This window comes from Trematomus bernacchii, unplaced genomic scaffold (genome assembly GCF_902827165.1).
Source record: "Trematomus bernacchii unplaced genomic scaffold, fTreBer1.1, whole genome shotgun sequence".
NCBI classification, from domain to species: Eukaryota; Metazoa; Chordata; class Actinopteri; order Perciformes; family Nototheniidae; genus Trematomus; species Trematomus bernacchii.
Genome location: NW_022987767.1, coordinates 1,102,761 through 1,127,920, shown reverse-complemented (window position 1 = coordinate 1,127,920; position 25,160 = coordinate 1,102,761). Strand labels below are relative to the sequence as shown.

At 41.7% G+C, this 25,160-nt stretch overlaps 1 protein-coding gene across 1 annotated transcript in view; it reads right to left on the bottom strand.

Moving 5' to 3' along the window:
• Nucleotides 1-1,485: 1,485 nt before the first annotated feature.
• Nucleotides 1,486-25,160, bottom strand: part of tox3 (TOX high mobility group box family member 3) — a 41,962-nt gene continuing 18,287 nt past the window's right edge. The window contains exons 2-7 of the mRNA XM_034148385.1: nucleotides 19,642-19,704; nucleotides 11,601-11,852; nucleotides 5,139-5,402; nucleotides 4,327-4,557; nucleotides 4,042-4,122; nucleotides 1,486-3,875 (exon numbers count right to left, since the gene is read on the bottom strand). Coding sequence (XP_034004276.1) covers nucleotides 3,021-3,875; nucleotides 4,042-4,122; nucleotides 4,327-4,557; nucleotides 5,139-5,402; nucleotides 11,601-11,852; nucleotides 19,642-19,704 — 1,746 coding nt within the window. The 3' untranslated portion in view covers nucleotides 1,486-3,020. The remainder of the gene's footprint in view (nucleotides 3,876-4,041; nucleotides 4,123-4,326; nucleotides 4,558-5,138; nucleotides 5,403-11,600; nucleotides 11,853-19,641; nucleotides 19,705-25,160) is intronic.

Below are 25,160 nucleotides of genomic sequence, written 5' to 3'. Positions count from 1 at the left end.
CTTTTTCTCATAAATAGATTTTTTTTTCAAAATGTCACTTCTCTTTTTCAAAATGTCACAATCAATGTTTTTCCAGAATGTGGCTTTTCTTTTAAAATCATATTGTGACATTCTTACTGAAGAGACTTGCAATTATTTGCTCTAGACTTCTGCTTTCAGACGTAGTTAATTATGAAGTTATATTAATTAATGATATAGTCTTAAAGTTACAACCGGCCCTTTGAGTGCAACCATAATGCTGATGTGGCCCGTGATGAAATTGAGTTTGACACCCCTGGTCTAGAGCATAAAGCAGGTGATATTTATTTATTCACCTATTCAAATGGAACCAATGCACATGACAAGAGGAACAGTGTATTATCTTAGTAAATTATGTGTGTGTGTGTATAGCGGAACAATATGTGTAACCTTTGTATTGCAGAGTCCCATAACTCCAACCCTGGCTGTGAGATATTTGTACACACAGTGACCGCAGTACTGAGGGGTTATGGAATAACAAGGAGCTCCATGCATTATTAATGGGCTCTGCTGTGAATCTGTTCAGAATAATAACGGCGATTTCCCAGAGCCTCATTACTGTGTGTTTTTAAAGCATGTGTTTGGTATCCATGGACACCCGCTCTCACATTCTCCTCTTCTCCCCTGCGTTGAGATTCAGGTCATGCACGGCACTTGCTGTTTTTAATTTTCATTTCATCATAAGCACTTTAAGACTGTTGCCAGCGCTTATTTGCAGTTTTCCTGCAGACCTCTTCAGTCGGGCTTCTGACAGGACAGATGCTGCAATTAATCACGGCAGAGAAATGGGCATCGTTTCCATAGCGAGCTGAAGAGCCAATCACGTGGCAGCAGGGTCCAAATTACAAATGTTTTCCTCAAACTAACTAATTGAAAACAAACCAGAAATTTGAAAATTCTATCAAGCCGCTATCACAGAAGCACAGGAGCAGATTCTCTCTCCTCATTTGTAACTAACGTTAACTCAGCAGCCTTTGGAATAAAAAGGCCCTTCTCTGGGTCGGTGGATTCTCAGCCTATTGTGAAGATATGATAATTATTGTTTGCCTGCCTTCCCTCCCCCGCTCGCCATTTTATTCAAGGGAGCTCAGCAAACCCCTGGGGATGTCTTGGAAATGAAGCGATTTCGAAGGGAGTAAGAAAGAGGTAGAATCCAATGCACTGGTGTGTGAGAAGGGGACTGTTATTGAGACAAGTGCCAGTTACATGCTGACCATGTCCAACACTGTTTTTACACACAGTTACAATGGACTTCCACGCATGAACGCTTGCATACCCCCTGCAATTTCTCTTATAGAATTACTCCATAGACAACATACAAATGTATTTTTATATCTCATAAAGAACTGAGAGCTATGGATTTTCAATAGCCCACAGGGAGACGTGAAGAAATACCTCATAAAAGTTATGGCTAATAAAGCTTTTGAAATAAACCAATTCATTCAAATAAATATTTGTGATTGATAGTTTAATTTTGAACAGAGACACAAAGAAATATATAATACTTCATACAAAATTATGGCTACTATCATATTAGTGATGGAATGTCTCTGGATTCATCTTCATGGCCGAGCAAAAACTCAAACATTAAATTACTTTTCCTATCGTGAGCTGAAAACAACCTCCGTACGGATATGCATTTATTCTATGGACAATATTTTAAAAGCAGTTGGTTTGTAAGCAAAATACAAACAAAATTAATTGCTGCTATTGTAACTCATAAAAAAAGTATAAAAGAGCAGAAATGCACTATGTGATATAGCAATCCACAGGTCGTTTAACAATGTTTTAATTAAAGCCTCACATATTAAAACTTTACAACAGGTGATGTGAAAAATGTACAACGTCTTCTTTTTTTTCCTCAGGGACTTCTGTACAGAAAAATACCTCCGATGCCTTTCAGTCGGCTTTGGCAGTGCAACAAACTGGCTCTGCTAGTTTCCTTTTTTAAAACAATGACCCATCAAGAAGCAGAGTAAAAATACAGCAATCCCCAAACCATCTGCCTTGATCCGGACATTTGTATTTACCATAAAATATCCCCTTTGTTACACAAAATAAAAACATAATTTAATTGTTAAACATCTGAAGTAAAAACAAATAGATTAAAGATCATTTTTTTGGAGGAGGGGGTGCCAGTTACACGCTTGTGGGCTAGGGTAGTGGATACGGGAGGTCCTGTGTCTCCCACTCTACGAAACATGTACAGCAGATTACAGCTACAGTTTGATGATGTGATGAAACAAGTGATTTATGGCAGTTTCTGTCTCTGTCTGTTCAGTCGTTCATCCAGAGGTCTAGACTTTATATTTTCAGTTCCCCTTCTTCTTCAAGACATTGCTTACATTTGTGAGATGATTTAACAGTGTTCAAATATCACTGGGCCTCCGACGTGTGATGATTTAATCAACCATTTCCTTCTCCGCCATTGTTGAAAGGTTACATCTGCCAGAGCGATGTGTGAAGGAGAAAGGTTGGAGTAAAGAAAGTCTCGCTATATACTGGCCAGTGTGGGAACAAAGACTGATGTGTGGGTTTACTGGTTTCCAGCAAGGATCCTGTGAGTCAGTCCAGGCGAGAGCTGATAGAAATCCTCTGGTTCAAACGCATTCAAAATGTCTTTTTGCTGCGTTGAACTGAAGACTCTGGCCGCATAAATAAAGCTTTATTGTTAAATAAAACAGTGAAAGACACGTCTTTCAACATATTGTGTGCCCAGTCAGTTTAAATTGACAACTGAAAGACCTCACAAACAAACAGATAAACAATCACTGGGCGCTCGCCCTAACAGGCTTCTGTCACAGCTCAGCCTATTTTATAGACAAAAACCAAGTTAACATGTTCTCCCCTGTACACGCGTGTGCATATCCGTCTATAACAATGGACAAGTTCTTTGTATAACATTCTAAATCTTACACACTTCTTAAGTGCAACGTAGAAAAGCAACGTGGAATGATGCTTTTATTCTATTCCTGTTCTTTGAGATAGGATTTCCATTTGGCTCAGTAAATGCTGACTTGGGACAGGGCCTGGGCGTGGGCCTGGATTTGGGAAGGGTGAGGCTGCTGCTGGGAGGCCGGCTGGGGGCTGCCGAGCGACGCAGAGCCCCCCACTGAACCAGGAGAGTGCTGGGGGGGGGAACACTGGGACTGGTGCTGCTGCTGCTGCAGATGTTGAATCTGCTGCTGCTGGTGCATCTGATGCTGCATCTGCATGTGCTGCATCTGCTGCTGCTGCTGCTGCTGCTGCTGCTGCTGTTGTTGTTGTTGTTGTTGTTGTTGTTGTTGTTGTTGCTGCTGCTGTTGTTGCTGCTGCTGCTGTTGTTGTTGGTGTTGCTGCTGCTGCTGAATGTGGTGCTGCTGCAGCTGCTGCTGGAGGTGGTGTTGGAAATGCTGATGCTGCATCTGCTGCTGGATCTGCTGGTGGTGCATCTGCTGCTGCTGCATCTGATGGTGCTGGAGGTGCTGCTGCATCTGCTGCTGCTGCTGGATCTGCTGCATGGCATGCTGCTGCGGCTGCATGGGGGGGCTCATCTGAGACACCGCTGTGGACTGGGCACCCGCCACCATGCCCCCTCCGGACCCCATCGGGCCGAGCATCTGCTGGGGCATCCCGGGGGCCATGTTCTGGTGGGAGACGGTCACCGAGGTCACGATCTGGTTGCCTCCTAGTCTCATCTGCAGAGGTTTTGGGGCGATGGCCCGTGGTATGCCTTGCTGTAGGGCCAGGGCAGCTGCTGCCATGGAGTGGTGCTGGTTGAGGGGTGAGGGCATCATCAGGCCGGGGGACAGGCTGGTGGAGGCCAGGGTCTGCTGCACGGAGCGGATGGTCTGGGCCTCGGCTGATTCTGCTGCAGCCTACATGGAGAACAAATATCCAATCTTATTTACAAAGCCACACTTTTCCTCTCTGAAGAATGTCTAACTTCCCAGTGCGCAATGTAATACAAGGAATTTCTGATAAATGTACTTTTCTAACAAATTCACACATTTCTCAGGTAGAAAGAAAGGAAAAGTTTCTCACCTTGGAAACCAGGCTAGCACGGTATGCGGCAAGAGCTTTTAAATATTCTTTCTTGGCAGCTTCTGTTTTGCTTTTGTAAGACTGTGAAGACACAAAAGGTGAATGGATAAATACAACTTGTTTTTCACTTGAGACAGTCCTTTTATGACACAAAGCACATTACACAGATCTCATACTCTCTGTACACTTGTTTCCAGCCTGAATATGGATCTCAGTTTTTTAACTAGTAGGGCTATGCATTGGCAAGAATATTACAATAACTAGAATAAACAAACGTTGTATTACCTGCTTCTGTTCCTCTCCCAGACCGTCCCACATGGAGGCCACGATCTTGGACACCTCTCCAAAGGTGGCGTTTGGATTCTGACCCTTAATAGCAGCCTGGGTGTCTCTGAAGAACAGAGCGTAGGCGGACACCGGTTTCGAAGGCTCATTGGGATCCTTCTTCTTCTTCTTCTTGGGAGTCTTGGGCTTCTTTACAGGATCTACGGGGGCTGGCCGCTTCTCTCCAATGATCTGCAATGATTGAGATAAATACATTTAACATCAGGAGGTCCATATCTTTCACTGACCCTTAAAGGTCCCCCATTATACTGTTTTTCATCAATATATTACAGGTCTCAGATATATACAAAACATGTCTCTGAAGTGTTTGGCTCCAAACACCAAACAGATCATGGCAGCATCCCATAATCCCCTCTGTTTCAGCCCTGTTTCCAAAGTGCTGATTCTCTGTCTGTTACTTTAGATGAAAATAAGGAGCCCCTCCCCACGCCCCTCTGAGAGATATTTGGTTAAAAAGAACACAATGGTGCTCTAGGAGGAGATTCAGGTGAAAAGGTGGGGGGGGGGTTACCTTGGTTGCTGATTGGCTAATGGTTACACAAGCCAACAAATCGTTATGACATCATAAAGTGGCCAAAATCTGATCAGCTCATTTTCAGACAGGTTTTTATATAAATGGATCAGGACAAAAAGAGAGAGAATCTTTGTTCCTGAAACTTTCAGAGTCTCTTTACACAGAGGGGACACATGCTGAAGAGACATGAACAAGTGGATTTTGCACAATAGGTGTCCTTTAAAGACATTTCGCTCACCCTGTTGCCTTCCTCCTGGTCGTCCTCGTTGATGGAGCTGGAGGGAGACGGGGTGGCGGATTTGCTGGTGGGGGGTGACGGGGCAGTGTGGGCGATGTTGGGTCCCGCCATGTTTAAGCTCAGCTGTGCGTTGAGCTGGGATTGGTTGATGGTGGTCAGCTGATTACGTGATAACATCCCGTTGGGGCTGTTCATGCTGATGATGGACTTCATCACCATGGCTGGGTTGGCCGAGTACTGGCGATGATGGCCTGGTCCAACATTCTGTAATGGAAATAAAACAAAAGCAAAGGATTGTTAAGAAAATAATACCAAATGCAATATCTTATTCATTCATTTTTCTCTGTTTTCATACTGCCTTTTGGCTTCATAGTCTTGCATTTCATTTGTCCAGCTCTAAGATATCTCACTATGACGCCCTACTGCCCAGTGCGTGAAGCTATTGAAGCTGTATCTTTTTACCACAGAAGAAATCGGGTCATTTGATTCTGCGGATTGCTATGAGGCAGATCACGTGTCACCATGTCCTGGGTCTTAAATGTATTACAGGCCATGATAAATTATCTTGACACCCAAAGAGCCAACTTTATAAGCCAGTAATAGATGGCTACACAGCTCAGTTGACTCATTTTCAAAACTCTATTGTATGGAAATCTGTGACACAGCTTTTGACTGCCGGTCCCTGGAGGAGAACAGTGGACTGAGTTCTCCGGTGCTCGAGTACATAACTTCAAATGCCACGATAAACAGACTGCTCCAGCTGCAGATTGCATGCATGCACCTACATGTCAGTTTAGTTTAAGGCGGCCGCAAGCCTACATTACTTTAAGATTATAACTCTGTGAAAGTAGCAGCTTCTATATAATCAATTCCATAAATTATCTGGCTGAAGGTATGAAGCTTAAGGGCTTTGAACAGTTTGCCTCCCTTCTGCCAACCGGGGGAACAATGTAATAACACTTTTCAAATCTCTCTCACTATTTTCATGGTGAAACATTTGGCTCCTGAAAGAGTCCTGGAGAAGGTGCATGCAACATGTTAGCATTGATTGTGGCGAGGATGAAATTACAAGGCTCCCCGGAGGGAAGACTGATCAGAAAGGCAGCGGAGTTGACATGGAACAGAGGAGGGAACGTGAACACAACAGAAAAAGGTGATTTGTTCTCCCTGGGCACATCCATCTGGTATTCAGCAGCACAAACTCAATCTCTCCCAACATCAACACATCATAAACCCACACACCTGGCTTTATTGAAAGAACCTTATGAATGTGCGTCTTCAAAAACAATATTGTAACACCATTTCAGACAGAAACATATTGGATCTATAATCTATTTCTTTCTCATATGCCATGTCTGCTGCTTATCATAAATACAATCTATGAAGTGAGAGCGGATTTATATTTACATCTGAGAGGAAGACTGTGCAAAAGGTGAGGGCGGATGTTGGGGGGGGGGGGGGGGGAGAAATTGAACACATATTGTTGCAATGCTTCAAATATGGAAGCTTTCTCGTGAATAAAAGCTGCAGTGAACAAGCCTGTGACCAAATGACTGTGATTTACATATCTGCAACGTTCCAAGTGCTATTGTCATCTTCATTACTGAGAACACGATGGCTCGCAGTTCGCTCTCTGCTCGCTGCGAACATCAAAGATGCACACACTGAGCTCATTAGTCGTGGCCATCTGTATAATAACACTTTTGCCCAATCCCAAAGATGCCGTTTTGACTTGGAGCAATGGCCCGTTCTGCCATTAGTTTTTAGTGATTCTTACGAAATGGCCTTTGGATGTTATGCATTTAAAAAAGATGCACCGATGACCACAGTTAAAGACTTAATCATATCACACTTAACAGCCTGCTAAATGTCTTATTGTACCACAAATAAAAGCAATAAGTGCAGAAGCAGCTATTGTGCTTTTGACTACAGTATGGCAGTGGCATTGTCAGTATTAGCGTCTGATTTGAAAAGATAACAAGGTGAAAGAAATCTTCTTAAGTAAGGGTTGCCTTGATTGTGAATATGAATCTGGTGGCAGGATGTTTATTTATGTCCCTCTTCCTTCTCATTTGCATTTTGATTGCAGTATTGTCAGCAGTCACAGCAGACATCTAACTAGATATTTTGATAGTCATCGTAAATCTGCAAATAAGTCCTTATCTTGGGTACACAGTGGCCAGATGTGCTCTCCTTAGTCAGGTGTGTCTGTGTGTGTGTGTGTGTGTGTGTGTGTGTGTGTGTGTGTGTGTGTGTGTGTGTGTGTGTGTGTGTGTGTGTGTGTTCAATCTGCCTATGTTTTTAAGGTCAAACACTAACAAGCTGAAATGACATCCCTTAATAAGAAAGGATTTGTTTAAATAAATGTAAGTTCATGATGTAACACTTCCCATTAGGTTGCTTTTAATGTGAATTCTGCAATTGCTTGCAACACCAAATGAATGCCGTCATCAATATGCTGCAAAATGAAGAAAAATAGCTTTGTTTTGTACATTGTTGTTGTTGGCCATCCACACTTTACATAGCAAACACTCCACACACAGCCATAAAAAGCGTTTGGAAAACTGTAGCAGATGAAAAAGAAAAACCTATTGACAATGTGTGAAACCCTTTCCCCAATAAACACAGGCCAATAAACACAGCAGCTGGACCCAAAATGCAACATTATGCATTCACCAAGCGATAAACATCTCAACACTGATGTCGATGAAAGGCAGGCAGCAGTCTGTTCTTTAAGATTTTGGAATCAGAATTTGGGGAGAATCTACGAACAGTGGCACCATGTACTGAGCTGTAACAGGCTGAAAAGAATGTTAACAAGTTCAATTTCCATTCAATCAATGCCAGAGCTCTTGGAAATGTTCCATGGCAGGAGAGGGGTAAAATCATCTATATGGTAATTATAAGGATGAATCCCCCAGTAACTTTCGCCAGCATGAAAGGTCAGTCCTATTAAAGATAGTTTATCAGTGCTCTGCACATATTCCTTTACTCCCCTTCTAAACGGGGACATCATTTTATTTTTCCCCTTCCTTTTTCAGCAACCTGCTGAAAGTCTGTGCTTAAGCCAAATGAGAAAAATGGAATTTTGAATGCTGGTAAAGGCTATAATAGCATGAAGATAAATTGTTTTTCTTTCCCCTGCCCTGCCTGAGTCAAACACACTGCTCTCTCTTTCTTTCTGTGCTGTGTGCAAACTCAGTTCATCCATCTCACCGACCTCTAACCCCTTCCTTTAAAAACAAATCTCTACCCCTCCCGTACACTGTAAGGCCAATAGGTTTCCTCCCCACGGTTCGGTACAGCCACTGACCCATACCCCTTTTCACCATTTCTCCTGATGCATTATGGGTATTTCAAACTTGTCCAACATGACATCATTTTATTTTGAGAGCTGCCTGAGAAAAGTAAATTACAGAATCAATCATGCAGAAGGTCAAGCTGAGACTTCATTACAAGTATTGCATGCCTGCATGAATATCTTTCATTTCTCACTGACCCAATATGTCACAATAGCTGTCCGTCGAGGGAGAAGAGAAATAAGAAACGGAGGGAGAAAAAAAAATCCACTCTCTTAAATTGATGTACAACTCATGTCAGTGCTTCTTGGCTTGGAAGGGAGATAAGAGGGAAGTGTGGAAAAACATGCTTTCTGCAACACTGCTCACATTTTCCATTTGATTCAGGATATAGTGGTTTTTGACCAGTCAAAGCCCAGGCTATTATACTCACTGCAATCTACACAATATCTAGACATATCAAATCATGTGAACAACAAATCTTTTTTTCCGCCTCACTTTCATCTAGCATGATGCACTTGGTCCAACACGCTATTTTCTGTCAGACATTAGCATATCTTTGCTGCTGTAGAGCTAATGACATGTGGAACAGCTGGTTGGTAATGAAAAAATATATAATACATCACCACATAGTGTTAAATGTAAAAAGACAGCAGGGGTCATATCTACTTAATATTGATTTGAACATCTAATAGAACTAGTTGACTACTGTAGGTTTTGAAATCCAATCGTTCAGGACATTTCAGTACATGCCTACATGTGACAAGAAAATCTGAAAGTGTGGTGAAGGCACCAGGTGTTTTTTGAAATAGAACCCAGAGACCCTTGCTGTGCAGCAGGGAGAAAATCGAGAAGAAATAGTGAATAAAGCAATACTGGCAGCCCTGACTCCAGTACTATTTGGCACTATTGAGATTCAATCACAAATCAGGAGGACACATGCTGGGAGACAAAAATGAGAATCAGAAGCTTGTTAGGAGAGCAGATTAAATAAATAATGACTTCAGATTCGCGGCTTGCCAGCCACATTGGAGCTGAGAAAATGTATTTCTCTTTGTAGAAGCCCGGCATCTGTGTCCAATTTGCAAAGCATACGCTGAACATTATGGGGAGAGGAATTAGCAGAACACTTGGCAATGCAGTGACATGGAAGAAGCCTTTGAAAATAGCCCAGGTATATTCACTGCTTGGGTTTCTCATTAAGTTCTGATAAGAGACAGGCTTCCAGACACACTAAATATTCTCTACCAGTAAGCATGTATACAGAAAAGAAAACCAAGACAAGTGTTTGGGAAATATGAGCATGGGGGCTTGATGAAAAATGTAATTGCAATAGTGCACGGTTTATTTGTTTGCCCCTGCAGCCATAACAAATAACACAGAATGTAATCATGTATATAAGGTTGTCATTCCTTTATCAGTGTGCTGACAAAATGACAAAACACCCCTCTTAGGGCCTCAGTAAATCATTGTCTCTGTATATAGAATGCACTGCGAACTGCGCTGTTACTTATCTCATTTAAAAGTTGCGTTTCTCTTCTTCAAGGCGCAGATAAAACCACAGATGAATAGAATTTCTGAAGGCATTGTCACGAGACTTTTGGGGATCAATCCCATTTACAGGAGAAATGAAGGGCCACCACAAGCCTTCCTGCGGTACAATGTGCGATGACTGATAACGAGTGAGTGGTGTGCAGTCGACAAAGCCACGAGGCAAGGAGCAGAAACCCACATTCTACCCCTCAGTTTTTAATAGAGTCTCCGCACAATCAGAGACATGAGCCATGCAAATGGTGTTAAAGAGGAATAATGTTTTAGAATCAAATCTAATCCTCCAGCAAGTCGTGAGAACAGTCAGGAATGTAATTGTGTCAAGGTTTCGTTTCTTCCAGATGTAGAAAGCTTAACTGACCATGAAATGAAAATTCTTTAGGCAAAAGCCTTCTGGGGCTCACTTACTGTATGCGGCGCAGACATTTTTAAAAGCCGCAATTATTTCACATGCCAGAAACATGGGAGCAGGAAAAAGAGCTGTAAAAAACGACAGCCGCCTTCCCATATGGAATGTAAATAAATATCTGTAATATCAGTGCGACTCAACAAATGTGTTGGAGAGAATTCACACAGCTATAACGATCATGACACCTTTTCTCAATGCAATGTGTTTTGTGGTTCACAATTCAATTCAGCATCAACAACATCTTCTCTCAGCTCATGCCTTTGTCCTTTCATTTCTGTTCTCCTAAATGAATCTTCCGTTTTTCTAATAGGTCTGCAAGACGACTAGTCAGCCAGTGACATTTCCATTTTTCCTCCTCAATGCTTTCTAGGAATGTGGCATTTGAAAATGCCTTTTGGAGCCCAAGACAACAATCTCACAATCTATAGCACACATAGCGGCATCAATATAAGGAGTGATTATTTTGTCTGCTGTTCCATGTTTGACCGTGCGTATCAGAAGAAAGGATTAAGTTAGGTTCAAGTAGGTTCATGAAGTGGTAATTCTCTACCACGTAAAGACAAAGCTGATCCTAAACTCCGAACAAATCATGTGTCTTTTCTGAACGCCTCGTGTGACATTGGACAGGAGCGTGCATCAGCATTTACAACCGGAAAAAAAGGGCTTCTGGATGCAACATGAATAAAATATGAGCACGTGAAAGTGTGGCACTTTTGGGTCTCATTCTCACCGTCCTACTGGGACTGAATGTGCTTTATACTTTAACACCTGTGATCTATTCACATCTGCTCACCTTACAGAGGGGGGATCATCGAAAAAGTGTGTGCTTTTTTTCAACAAAACCTCACAGTAAGTAACATAACATCATGACATTTACTCAATGTGATCATATACCTCCTGTGTTGTAAACAGGGCCAGATGCTGTGCCAGATGTACTGTCAACAGGAGGGGTACAAAAACTGTCAAGGTGACATTACGGATCAGAAAAAGGCCTCATTAAAGGACTGCATGCTTCTGATTTCAGTGCTGTCCAGTAGCTTATATTTAAAAGTCATATCTGTAGTGTGAATAGACACATCTGGAGCTACAGGAAGGACACACACTGGAGCAGGAATTCTGTGTTGACAGATGAGGATTTCTCTAGACGCAGACAATACATAGACTTCTTGATTTTATAGTGGGGTAAATGCATAGCACACTCACCACAGGTTGGCCGTTGTTGACAGACAGCCCTTCCTGGTCCATCATGTTGCGTGAGATGGTAATAGAGGGCAGATCCATACTCTGAGGGGGGAACTGAGGGATTAACAGACCCCTGTGATTAACTGGGGGCTCCGGCATTGCTGGATAAGGTGAGTCCACGTCCGAAAGACCCATCCCAGACTCAATCTCAGGTGGAGGTGTGATGGGAGGAATCTCAAACTCCTCGTCTCCCAAGCTGGGTGTATGGAAGGTCTGGAAGAAAGAGGAACATCATTACATGAAGCAACTAAAAACAAAGCCTTATCCAACAGGCCAAACTTTGTTTAAGAGAGAGAGTGTTTTAGAAGAAGAGTGGTAATACACTTGTCTGTAAGTGCACTAAGATGTTACATTTCCTAAACCTATTAAAGTCCACTTTGAGGAAAAAGGCAAGCGCGGAGCAAGACGTCAAAAGCAAAATATCAAGCAGCAATCACGAGAGAGAGAGAGGATACACGATAAAAGCTCTTAATCTTAAGGACGGAAGATGTTGGGTTGAAGTGCAGTGAAAACACACATCACAGAGAGATGGGTTTAAAGAACATTTTCAAAGATTATTACGCTTGGCCAGAAGTGTTTCTTTTGGTTCCCCTCGCCTGCACCCTTACATCTGCTCATCAAACAGCCTAATCCTTCTGCCTTTCGAATTAAAGCTTTTGGTCACACTTCATTTGCTTATGTGCCTTCTTGGAGATGGGACTGTTCACCTACTTGGGTCTTGTTTGCATCTGTGCATTGCATTAAGCTACTCTCTGCAAAGCCAATATATTCATATGCTCACAATGACCACATACATGCAGCTGAACACCTGCCAGCTGGCGTGATTTTAGGGCTAGCATTTTGCACACTGCATGCATCCAAGGGGTACTAGCAAACACAAAAACAAAGTGGGTAGATTTTTTTTGTTGGCGTCAGGTCAATTTCAACAATATCTTTTAAATTCTACCTCCAGCGACTTTTTCAAATATAAAAAAACGTGGGAGTTAATAGGCGTTTATACCAATTCGAACAGATACCGAGGATTTTTGCTAGGCCAATTTGACAGTTTTACAAAGGATTGTAGGTCCTGGAAATGATAATGCACCACTTTCTGAAGATAAACGCTGCTTCTTTGAAACTCTTTGTTGGCTTGCTCTTAACAGAATGTGAAATTACAGCAATAAGGCATGTGAAAGTGTCGTCGCATGGCTTTTCCTATTGGAATCAAACTTCTACTCCAACAAAGGTGAAGTTATAATAACCTTAAACCTATAAACCTCATATTAAGAGTTGCGTGGCTTGCCAGCAGAGCTCACTCTGGTTAGCAACAAAGCTAACCAGGCATGTCTTACCCGTCTTCCTTGGCTTTGTCTCTCTGTCTCCGGTGGAAGATAGAATATCAAAAAAGGAGACAACTGAGAGAATATGCCAACACAGGCCTTGATTAGGGAGTATTAATGTTCCCCTTGCTTGCTTTAGCACACAGACACTTGAAACTAATTCATTGCCTACTCAGGGCAGCTGTCTTGACAAGCACTGATGAATTCCAGTGGCGGAGGAAGCACATAGAGTTTTCATTCCTTCCCTTTCTTTCCCTCTTCCTGCTTCCTACCAATGTTTCACTTTTCAGTGCTTGTTTCACGGCTAGAGAATCAGTTCTCCTTTCAAAAGGAGCTAAGGTCATATTCATCACAGTCCTAGCCTCTGGCTTGCAGAGTGCATTATAAATCACAAGCACCTTCAGTAGCAACCATTTACTCTGAGTCCTCTGCTGTCATATTATGCTTCAGTCCACTCAAAAAGCTCCAGAACTTAGTTCCCAATAATGTCTGTTCAGCAAGGCGTGAATCATAGAGCAGAGTGTTTATGAAAATAAACAACAAAACTATCAGAAGTCATGGGCAAAAAGTTCCAGTAGCACAAGGGAAGGATCAGAAATCATTCATCATCACTGTCTTCATTCATCATGTTCAACATCCCCTGTGGAGGAGAGTTAACCTCAGAGCCCACAGATCTACAGCCCAAGTCTCATCTGTATCATATCATGCAGCTATCCCAAAACACTGGCACACTATTATAATCTCTCCGGCAGAAAAGCAGTAGTGTCGCCCTGTCCAGAGCAGTCAGAAACACTGCACAGGCTGTGTATCCCCATAAGCCTTCGCAGGAATGCTTTTGAGAAAAGATCAAGTAATATCACTTACATTGTTTGTCTCTTGCTCTAATATGGACACTATTTGCTGATGTGAGTAGGTGTATTGTGGTGTAAGTAAAACAGGGCAGAACTATTTGCGTCCCTGGCTCCTAGGCTGCTGCAGTGTGGCCTGAATTACAGAGCCAACCTAGAGATTTGAGATGTCAAAGGAGAAGGTTGGTTTAGGTGAGCTCCGCTTTTGTAGGAGCGCTGCAAAGCATGACTGTGACCTTTAAGGAAAACACAGACATGCACTTGAAGGAGAGGAATGCTGGTGTTTAATGTCTGCTAAACAGAATGAGAGCAGAGGATAGAAGAATACTGTGGGGGAGGAAACAGCAGATCAGTATCAAAGACTTTGCTTGTGTGCATCGCCTCGCTTTGTTAATGATGATACAAATTAACATCTGCACCAGGGGCACTGGTAATGGAGACATGGCGTTTGTGTCTCATTCGGGAGAGCATGGAAGATGTCAGCTGTCTGCGGAGAAAAGAGCCTCTCCCCGGGGGAAGAGGAGCCAGATTTGACTTGAACCCAAAGAGTGTTGCACAGTGTCTTGTGTCATTTCACATAAAGCCAGTCTAATTCTGCACCAGGAGCAGCTTAGGGGGCTCTGATCGGAGATTAAGAGATGCACGATCCACTTTCTGCGCATCACCAGCCTGATTATCCATTTAAATTGTTCTGAAAGGCTCAGAAGAGCAAAGTGCCAAGGCAGATGCTGGCTTGGGATGTGCAGGCATGTACATGTTAAAGAGCGGGCAAGGGACAGCAGCACAGCCCAGTGTGTGTGTGTGTGTGTGTGTGTGTGTGTGTGTGTGTGTGTGTGTGTGTGTGTGTGTGTGTGTGTGTGTGTGTGTGTGTGTGTGTTTCCATTGGCAGCCACAGGGTCCAGTAATGTGAGGGCAGAGCAGGGCTTGTAACAGAGAGGCCTGATGTTCCCAGAATGGGCATCCTGAGCAGGTGTGTGGGAAATCTCCTGTCCTCAGTGGGAAACATGGGCCAAACTACACTGTACTGCAAACCATTTTCAGCAGTCCGAATATTCAGCATTAAAATATGAGTTGGGTTTGTGAAGTATGACGAGGTAACCCTTTAAACTTGATGATTTATGATTATCACGATTGCTTGATCAACAAAATAAAATGAAAGTACAGTAAATGCAAAGTAAACGTTACCAGATATTGGACTTAATCCAAATGTAATAGTCTTACGGCACACTAACCTGCTCACACTGACAATGACAATAACATGCTGATGTTTAGCAGGTATCATTTCTAGATTTGATCATTTGCACTCAACACAAAGTACAGCTTAGTCTGATGGGAATGTAATTTGTTTTCGTTATAAACCAAAGTGTTGGACATCCACAATGTGAACTTAATGTTGGTGCTGGATAAAGAGTCAGGGAATCGTCAAAGTTATTACAAATCATCCTGAGCTGGGTATATGTAACCGGTGTCGTTAAGCGGTCTCTGCGTTGTGTTTTGCGTTTTTTATGGATGAGACCCGAGCCAGCGTACAGTTTGGACGATCTCCGTTTAATCACTGACAACAGATATAACAAATCAGTGTTATATTCAGCTTCCCTCACAATGACTCCTCTCACGTGGAACATTTACAGAAAGGGGCGATGAAACGTGAGGGACACAATATGAAGGGGGAAGTCACCATAACAATAATCCTCTGAGCACAGCGACCACACTTCAGAGGTTCCGCCCACTGATCTCTGACCTCGTCAGGTATTGAACATTCAATAAATGAAGAACACAGAATTTGTGTGATTATACTAAATGATACCAAAATACAAATACAAATGTACAACTGTTACATATACATGTCTGTAGATTAAATACAAATAATTGAAAGGTAATTTCACTTAAAATAAACAAATGTGAAACTCATGGTAACAATATGTGTCAGGAGATTAAAATGTATTATACACCGTCTGGGAACCATGAATGTCAGTCCAAACATTTATTTTTAAGAGATGAGAACATGTGTGATATATATCATTGGTGAAATATCCTAGAGGCACTGAATGAAAAGTTAGGGATTCACTATTCATTCTCTAGGCAAACCATCCCTGTCACCAATAACCAAGCAGGTAAACCTCATTCATGAACTGTCAGGTGATCAGCCATGTAAGTAAACTTCATTCTCTTAGGAACAGTTTAGTTTAGATTATTCTGCAGACCTACAGAAACATTGCCATCCCTTGAGTCATCCCACTAGCAAGGTATCTTAAGTGCAAAGTGTCAACAAACCAGCATACAGTATGCTTCTTTATATAAAAGTATATGCAGCTTGATCAATGATAACTCTATTTAACAAATGAATCACTGAAACAATGTTTACAGCAGTAGAAACAGGGAGGTAAAGATATGTATCAGTGCATTTTCCCCTCCGATATGTAATCCTTGTGCTGCCATGGTGCTCTTTCAATATCAGGACAAAGAGCAAGAGAAAGCTTTTCAGGCAATATTCCCAGCCCTTCAATAAACGTAGTAATGCAATTCACAGATGCAATAACCAAGACTTGTTAAAGGCAGCAGCATGCAATTACCGCATATAATAGGCCTCAGAATCAATAGAGGCAGGAGTGAGGATCCAGTTTCAAATATCTAGACAGGCAAAGTGCAGCTACTCAAATGACAACATCAACCATGGCACCCCTGATCAACATTATTTCAAATTTGGATCATTTGTAGTCCATTTCTACATATTTATAGTTCATTACACAGCTCTAATTTGATTGGGAGAGTAAAGTGATACATCTGAGTGCAACACAATCTCAGTGTACAGTATCTTTTTCCCTGAGGAAAGCAGTCAAGCTTTCCCTGCTAGGATGTATGCTTTACCAGGCAAGGTCATCTTATCTCATCCTCTAAGTGCATGAGGTAAATGATACACCAGCCATCTAAGCAGCAAATACTGGGCTGTTGTTCGGCTGTAGAAGCATTCTGCCGTGAGCTCAAAACATATTGTATATTAAAAGATACAGTGTGTATTGTGTAGACAAACAGTGACTTGAGCTTTTAGCTTTTACGATATTGCTTAAAGCACAACAATAACATTGTGTCCAACCGTCTACTTTAAGCTACAGTATGAGTCAACAGCAACAATAGTATCACCAAAGACAAACTGCTTTATAGAGTAAGTATAACGGACATTTGTGGAATTATTCATCTTATAAATAAAAAGTTTAGTTCCTAAACTATTTCACATTTTGAATTACGCTGCCGCTTCCTTACTTGGCCAAATATGAGAAATGAGGCTAGCTTATGGTGGCTTTTTTTGCTAAAGTTGGCAAACTATAGATAGGTATTGCTTATATATTTCTTTTAGGGTTAATTCACCAACTTTATATCTTAAATTGTGTCACTTTTTCTTTTTACCATGAACCATTATCTTAGAATTGTCATGCGTGGCAGAGACAGCTGTTAGATAAAGTTGCATGTTCTCAGTTAATGGGTTAAACAACTAGAGCCTCACATTGCAAATGTTCATGTTAAACAACAGGTGGTTGGAAAGAACAGGCCTGAAACGCTGTCAATTGATGTTGTTCAAGCTTCAGTTAAGTTTCATCAGATTGAAGCTGAGCACAAATGCTCACTTACAAACTTCTTAGGAACATAATTGAAAGCTGCTACATGAAAATCGGAAGACCTTTTACAGTCGGCTAAGTAATGGGATTCTAAGGGACATCTTGCAGTTTGAAAAAGAAAAACATATTGCGATGTAGGTCTATGTTTGATTATTATATACGAATGCTAGCTAGCACCATCGCCTTGATAACGGTTAAAACAAAAAGATACGCATGAGTGCCAATCATTAGATGAAAGCTAATTGTACCAGACCTAATTTGAGAATGAGGTGTAGCTATATGCACAAAGTAGAAGGGAGTCCTCCATGAATACAAAGAGGGTGCATCTTTTTATAAAAATAATCTTCTGGTTTGATTTAAAACAATGGTGACATAATTTTAGACTGCTGTCAAAGTTAGCTATTCATCATGGAGCCCTCAAAATGGACTCTTTTTTCCCCAGCTGCACCGTAAGCCAAAGGCAGACACATGAAGAAGATTAATATAGCATTACAGTGGAGATATTGTAAAACCTCAAAGTGGAAGTCACATTAATCTTACTTTAGCTCAGGTTGCAACAAACAATACTTAGGGTACTCCAAGAGAAGAAAAACCTATGCTCTATTCTCTCTCTCTCTCTTAAGCACAATACCATCTGTGCCCTAACACTGGAAACAGTTGTTCCTTTTGATGAAATGCAAATGAGCTTTTTATCAAGGAGCACCCCCCCCCACCCTGCCCCATCCACAGCCCATCCCCCCCGCTCCCTGACTGCCACAGCTGGGGGCTGAACGCTCTCCAAGCAGCTTGTGTCGGCGTGGTCTCAGCAGCCAGTGGATACAGAGGATGCGCCCACTCAGCGTAAGTCTGGGGGGGGAAATTAAACTTCTTCCATAACACTCTGGCTTTGTGAAGCGGCCACTTCATGGTCAATCACTAAACACACTACGAGCTACGAGGCCACAGTTGCATCCAAACTTTGCAAATAACGTGAATGAATACAATAGTGACATCCATCTCATTGTTTTAGAGTTGTTGCAGGGATGCTTTGCTGTGGGTTTCGAAAGCCAGATCAATCTCGCCTGCAAAACTGAATGAAATTGGCCCGTTTGAACCACAGAGAATGATGGGTATTTTTGGTGCACTTGTCTCTAATGATAGGGCAGCAGAGTGGGTGGAAGGGGAATAGAGCGGGTAAATTTAGCACACTGTTAGGACTACTATGGCTCAGAGAGGCGGTTATATACCTCCAGAGGAAGAACTATTCCCTTTCCTTCAGAACAACAGTACAGTACACAGAGTTGTTCCAGCTGATTGTTGGAGACATGTCACTTTATGTAAGTGCCGGCAGATAGAGAGTGACGGAACTATACAATCTCTTTGGGCTTCTTTATTACGTCTTTGAAAAGAGGATAAAAACAGGTGTTTATAACCTCAGCTTTCTGGGATATCACTTTATCTTACAGAGTGCATTCGAGACAGTCGGATCACATCAGCGTCAGTGTTCAGAAGTTAAAATGAGACAATATAGGGTGAGCCAAGCTCCTCTTTCTGCAAGTGTATTGTCTCTCTCGGCTCTCCTACAGCAGGTACTTGAGCAGGTAGCATTTCAAGCAAGAAAATGTTGTTGCGAATGACAAACATGTAAAAAATTCAAATTGGAATTTCTCATTAAGGATGATTTAGGGGGGATTTAAAGTATGAAATATAAGGCTTGTGCTTTAGATATTACTTTTACTGTTGCCAACTTTTCCCATCTGCATCTCCTTATAAAACCACAGAGAAATATAAAAAAAATTGAAGTTTAATTTGAATAAATAAAGAGCTTTTTTTTGCCGCTGCCTCTTATTAAATCAAATAACTATTCATAGCTTTTACTGCACTGTAACTTTTATTCTTGTATTTTATACCTGCCTATTTTGTCTGATTCTCTTGACTTTTAATGACTGTTTTTAAATGTATTTAAATTACATTTTATAATGTGTTTCCTTTTGCAATATGACTGATTGCTATTCAGTTTTTTTGTAAAGCACATTGCAAAACTGCCTTGTTGAAATGTGCTATATTACTACACTTGCCTTATCTTTCCTTACATGACACCTATGAAAAATATATTCAGATATAAGCAAGTAAAATAACATTTACTCCACTGTACTTTTATTGATAAGTATTGGAGTTAAGTTTGCCTCAGTTGAACTTCAAATGATCTAGTTTGAATGTGTAAAAATGAAAGTATACTCACATCACCAGCGAGCAGGGCACCGTTGGCTTCGGCCATGTTCATGTAGTTGTTGTTATTCTGGAACTGCAAATGAAAACAAAAAAACTATCAGCTTACTAGAGTCCAGATACATTTCAGTGCAACACGAGCTCTCCTCTTTCATAATGGACACCTGCCACTCAAACAGATTGCCACACTTGGCTGTGAATGTTTACACACTGGGTTAACCCCTTTCTCTACGTGCACGGGCGCATTTCGCCACTCTGCCATTATTGCAACATGACGAGAGGCTTGTGAGAGGCCCAGGCCAATTCAACCAGGGTAATGAGAATCTGGTCTGGCTATTCAGCTCATATGGGATGGCAATTAAGGATATGTTTGCATCACAAAGCCCAGTATCAAGATGCTGTGGCAGGTTATTAACTTCAAATAAACTATGGGAGTGGAGAGATACTGAGGGGAAATAAGGAGGTGGGGAGTGGACTTGGTTTTCCAATTTATCTTACCCATGTTAATTTGACATTTACTCATGAATAATCTGATCTCAACATAAAGGAATTTTGTCTTTCTTATCCTTATCTATCCTAGTGGAATGCAACAAATACACATGTATTGTAGTCAAGCATATATGTGGTAATACCTGAGTTTATATCACGGTAATAACACAGTATTCAGTGGTGATAAAATAACAAGTGTCACACCTTCAAAGACATATTAGTAAGTGAGTCAGTTGATAAGCTATTAAACCCTGCACTTTGGTAAGAAATAACATGTTTTCACAATACACCCCGCCCTCTCAACCCACACATAGCCTGCTGGCAAAATGGCAGCTACTTCCTTTCTTTGGAAACACAACCATGCTGACAGGTAGGAACAATGGGACATAGAATGAAGAATTATGGGCTAGCAGCTGGGCCCGGGAGCACAATGCACCTCTCTGTGAGTGAGGAGTGCAAAACCCAGCCTACACGGCACGGAGGAGAAAGAGTCACAGTGCGTTTGCGTCTTCATGAGGTACCACTGAGAACACATTTTTTAACAAAGCTCGGCAGTAATCTCTTTTGTGTGTTTATTACAAAGTCACTCTCTCAAAACATTATGAGAGACCAAGAACTCCAATAGAAGGAGAGAGAGAAAATGGCTTCTTATCCTAGCAGAAGCCAAACAATGGTGGAAACAAATTAAGATCAGAGGGAAATGAGAAGTGCATTAATATATTTTCTATCCCTTTGTGTTTTCTCCCCATTCTCCTTTTCTTCTGAGTGGTTAGTATGCGAATGTAATTACAGAAAGAACTGCTGCTAATCAACTGCGAATGGTATCCATTAATTAGTCTATGCCCTGGAGAGAGAGTGGGGAATCAGCAGCAATGTTAACAGTGTTACGCACCAATGAGAAGCGGAGCCACAAGCAGGTGGTTGCAGCTCTATAGGCCTCTGGTGCCATCTCACCTGGAGCGGCCCTAATACACTATATCTGACTGGAGCAGCAAGGTACATGTTTGCTTAAAAGGCACACAAATGTATAAAGACACACACCCTTCTAGTGAGAAACATGTGTCAATAGCTAGCACTCCTTCACCCCCCAGCTGTGTGTAACTTTGAGACATGACATGGCCGGGTTACGTCACCCACTCGGCTGGTAATTAACCTTACGCTGGGCTTATCTTGGAAGTGTTACTCTTCTTCTTTTAGATAACAAATTGAAGTCTCAGAGATATCTTTCTCCATCCAAGCACAAGGAACATTGTTCTGATAGTGAGGGGAGATAGGGCTTCTTGCAATGCTGTCTCTGTCTTCTTCTGCTGGATGTGAATACGATTTTAAGAGTGAGTGCTTATTGTAAACAGTTCTCTGAGAAGTCAGGAAAACCCCAGAGGAATGGAAGGTAATCTTTATTCTACTTTAATATAGATGCTTGTATACTGTCCTGTCTCTTGTGTAAAAGAAAACTAGCTGTAAGATATCGTCTTGATTATACTTTTTTGTCATTTCCAACTGCAGTGTTGCACAACAATGTTTCATGTGGATGACAAATTCAAGAGCATGTAAGTGATGTTTCATTAAAACAATCACCTCTGTGGGGCATTGTTGAAAAAAATACATACTGTGAGAACAGACATTGAGTGAAACACATTAGCTCCATTAGAGAAAACACAATCAAGTTAAGTCCAAGTGCTAATTAGTGCAGTGAAACTCCCTGGGCTCTGCCTCTGTGAATCTGGTTTTATTGTGTGTCCAGGGCCCTTTAAGAGCAGTTCCATATCTCCACCGAGAACTGTGACTAACATCCCAAGAAATGTCCCCAGCCACCAGTATCAATCTTCACCATTAAAAGCTGTACCATGTACCAGAGCAGAAGCCCCGGCGGACAACCAGAGCAGGGAGTGGACATCATTATTGTTATTCCCAATTCATTTTTTTGTGGGGGGGAAGGCGTTTGCCACTCATGTTCGCAGCAGTGACGATTGCGTCAAGTGCCAGATGAAATTAAGTGTGATTGGAGGGACCACGCAGCTAAAATGGGTCAGCGCAGACAATGAAGGCTCTGTAATTAAAATGATGTGACGAGCTAGACAAGAGCTGCCATGTGAGACGGAAAACAACCGCGTGTGTGCCAAGAAAGTATATATTTTGAATCAGAGATGTAACACATAAAGAAAAGGTAAGGAGTGGAATTACTTGGTTTTGTGTGAAATAAATGCTCATGACATCTTTAAATATCCGGTAAAGCTCTATAGCAATAGCTCAGGCAGTGATCTTACAAGCTTTCAAGAAACTAGCACTTCTTTCTTCACATTTCCAAAAAGCAGTCATGTGCTACAATAAGAGACCCAAAGGGAAGCCATAGAAATGGTGCTTTAACGTAACTACGGGGTAGAAGGCTTTTATTATCAGAGTGAATTCACAGTTAAAGGTGTAATATGAGTTAGACTAAGAGTCAGACATGGCTGCATGGCAGAGCAAACACTGGGCAGTCAGTGTTTTTATTTCTCCTTTTGCACCACCAGCACATTTCTCCAATAACTGTTTAAAAGGAGAGAATTAAGAGCTTACATGAGCCCTGATCCTAACGTGAAAAGACTCCACTGTCTGCATGATCGCAGGCAGACAGAAAACTAGGCAACCTTGCAGTGAATGGGATGAATTTTTTAAGTTTTCTGTAAAAGACACACCATTGCTTTTTTATTCTATGTCAAGAAAATACTTCAAGGATATGATTTGAATCCTTGTGAAAGCTTCAGATTTGTATTATCAGACAGAACTGTCCCAATCAAATTCTAAGCAACAAACATCAGCATGCATACTGCTTGTTTTTTGTATGTTTCTGACTGAAGCCAGTGTAATTTTGATGCTCGATTTTCCCCCCCACATTTTAAATCCCAGGGCAGGAATATTTGTACGAGAGAAAGTCCAGTGGGAAATAAGGTGTTTTACAGCTATTATAGCAAACAAAATTATTTCAACCTCAGGGTGAACACAATATTGCACCAACACGACCCCATCTAACCCCCAATATGATGGAGTAACCACACAGATCCTATCAGTAAACATGAACTGGACAACCAAGATCCACAGAACACACGCCTGAAGAGCCTCTGATAGCACAGCTGCCAGCTCTGCGTGCATACAAATGGAAAATAAACATACCTTCTTATTTGAACAGTGACTACTGCTTTGTCAATGGTGATTAAATGATAAAGAAATACTGGAAAAGACGCAAGAGAAACGCTTTTTGCAAACGAACATTATTTAAACCTGCATTTCCTTGGTTTTGACGTATAATCAAAAAGTCACCATAGCCGTGCTGTCTGTCAGCAGGTAACCAAATTGGACACATTCTTCCTCAGCACCAAAAACCACCAAACTAATTCAATCAAGAGCCCGGGCTTTTCCAGAAACATATCAACTGCTGACAAGCGATTTTACAGTTCAGCTTGAGCTCAGTAATCACAGACTAGCATGTGTTCTCTGGAATATGACACTCGCGCTAATATGTTCTCCAGTGGTCTCCATAAAACGCAGCAAAAGCACCGCAGTTAAAACTCAACGTCCAATCCCGAGAAACACACGGTAATTTGCTGTGTATTATTTCATGCAATTTCCTAAAAGCATAGCCTACCACCAGGGCTCTTGTTCAGTGAAGACTCAAAAGGAGTAGCACTGTTTCCTCTCCTGCAAAGGCTCTGTTGTATCCTCTGTAGAAATAATCTTCTTATTCTCTGAGGTCCTCTTCACCAAATACAGGCTCATTTACAACCCAATTCAGCATAAACACTGCAGCTGCCTGGTGATCACAAGACCTATTCCCACCCAGCAGGCCGTTGCACATGCAGGGGAGAGCTGACATACTATAGAGATATATATTCCTCCTATGTGAGCAGCAGTCAATTTGTAAAACGACTACACATCGCAGCATGATCACGCAGTGGGCTCGCGACCTGTGCTCTGATCTGCATGCTGAATCGATTGGTAATTCGCTTTAAAGCTAAAATCATTACTCTGACCAGCACTGTCTTCCTCCATCAGGATTGATAGTCCTAAACTACATGAAGAAGAATTAAGGGGGAAGTTCATTTTAAGCATCTCACTCTTCATCTTCCTCTTGCCTCACCACAGTAGGGGCAGTGGATCCAACATGAGAAAAAGTCCAGGTCTTATCTTGGATCTGAATCAGACTGATGACAGTTTTGTTCAGGCTTTTTGCTGATTATCTTCTCTCTGACACCACACTGATCATTGTGGACTGAACCAGTGTCATCACATCTTGCTTTGCTTTAGTAAACATAGGCCTGGGTGAACAGTTCATATTGCAGAGACATCAAGCCTGACACAAACGATCATATTGTCTGCTACATGTTACAAAAATGACATGAATCAGCTCCAACAGGATGCTACCTTTTGTAATGACCAGAGACTGGTAAAAAGGACCTTTTCTCTTTGGAAGATGTAATCACTAAGGCTTAAAACTATGTGAACAAGAAAGTATGGATGGCATTTGTAACGAGTGAACCAAAAAGCAGAGCCTCTGTACCTACAGTCACGGGGCAGGAAACTACGTTTGCATATCCAACGAAAATCACAAGCTTAACTATGAAAATAAAGGAAAAACTTAAAGCGATTTCACAGCTCAGCAAATATGTATTATGCTTTTTTTAAGCTACCCAGTCATTATGGCAGTGTTGAAAGACAGGGAAAGGAAAGCTTCAGTTGGTGCGTTCAGCATATTGCTTGGGGCTACTTTTATATTCAGCACAGACGCCGTGTACAAGAGTGATAACACGGAGAAACATACAGACCAGGGGGAACGGCATGTGTAAGATCTTTGCATTACTTTTAAAGTATTTGAGAAGGAAATTGGTTGAGTTTACTTTGCCAGTGCATACATAAGTTCAGGCAGAAAGCAGTCAATCCCAGAAAAGTCAACTTCTCACACACGACATTCCCAAAATGCACTCTTATTTTATAACAATTTAGAACATGCTGTAATTGCTTAAACACTCAGTGCTATACCATTTCGGCTATCGCATCGCATCGCAT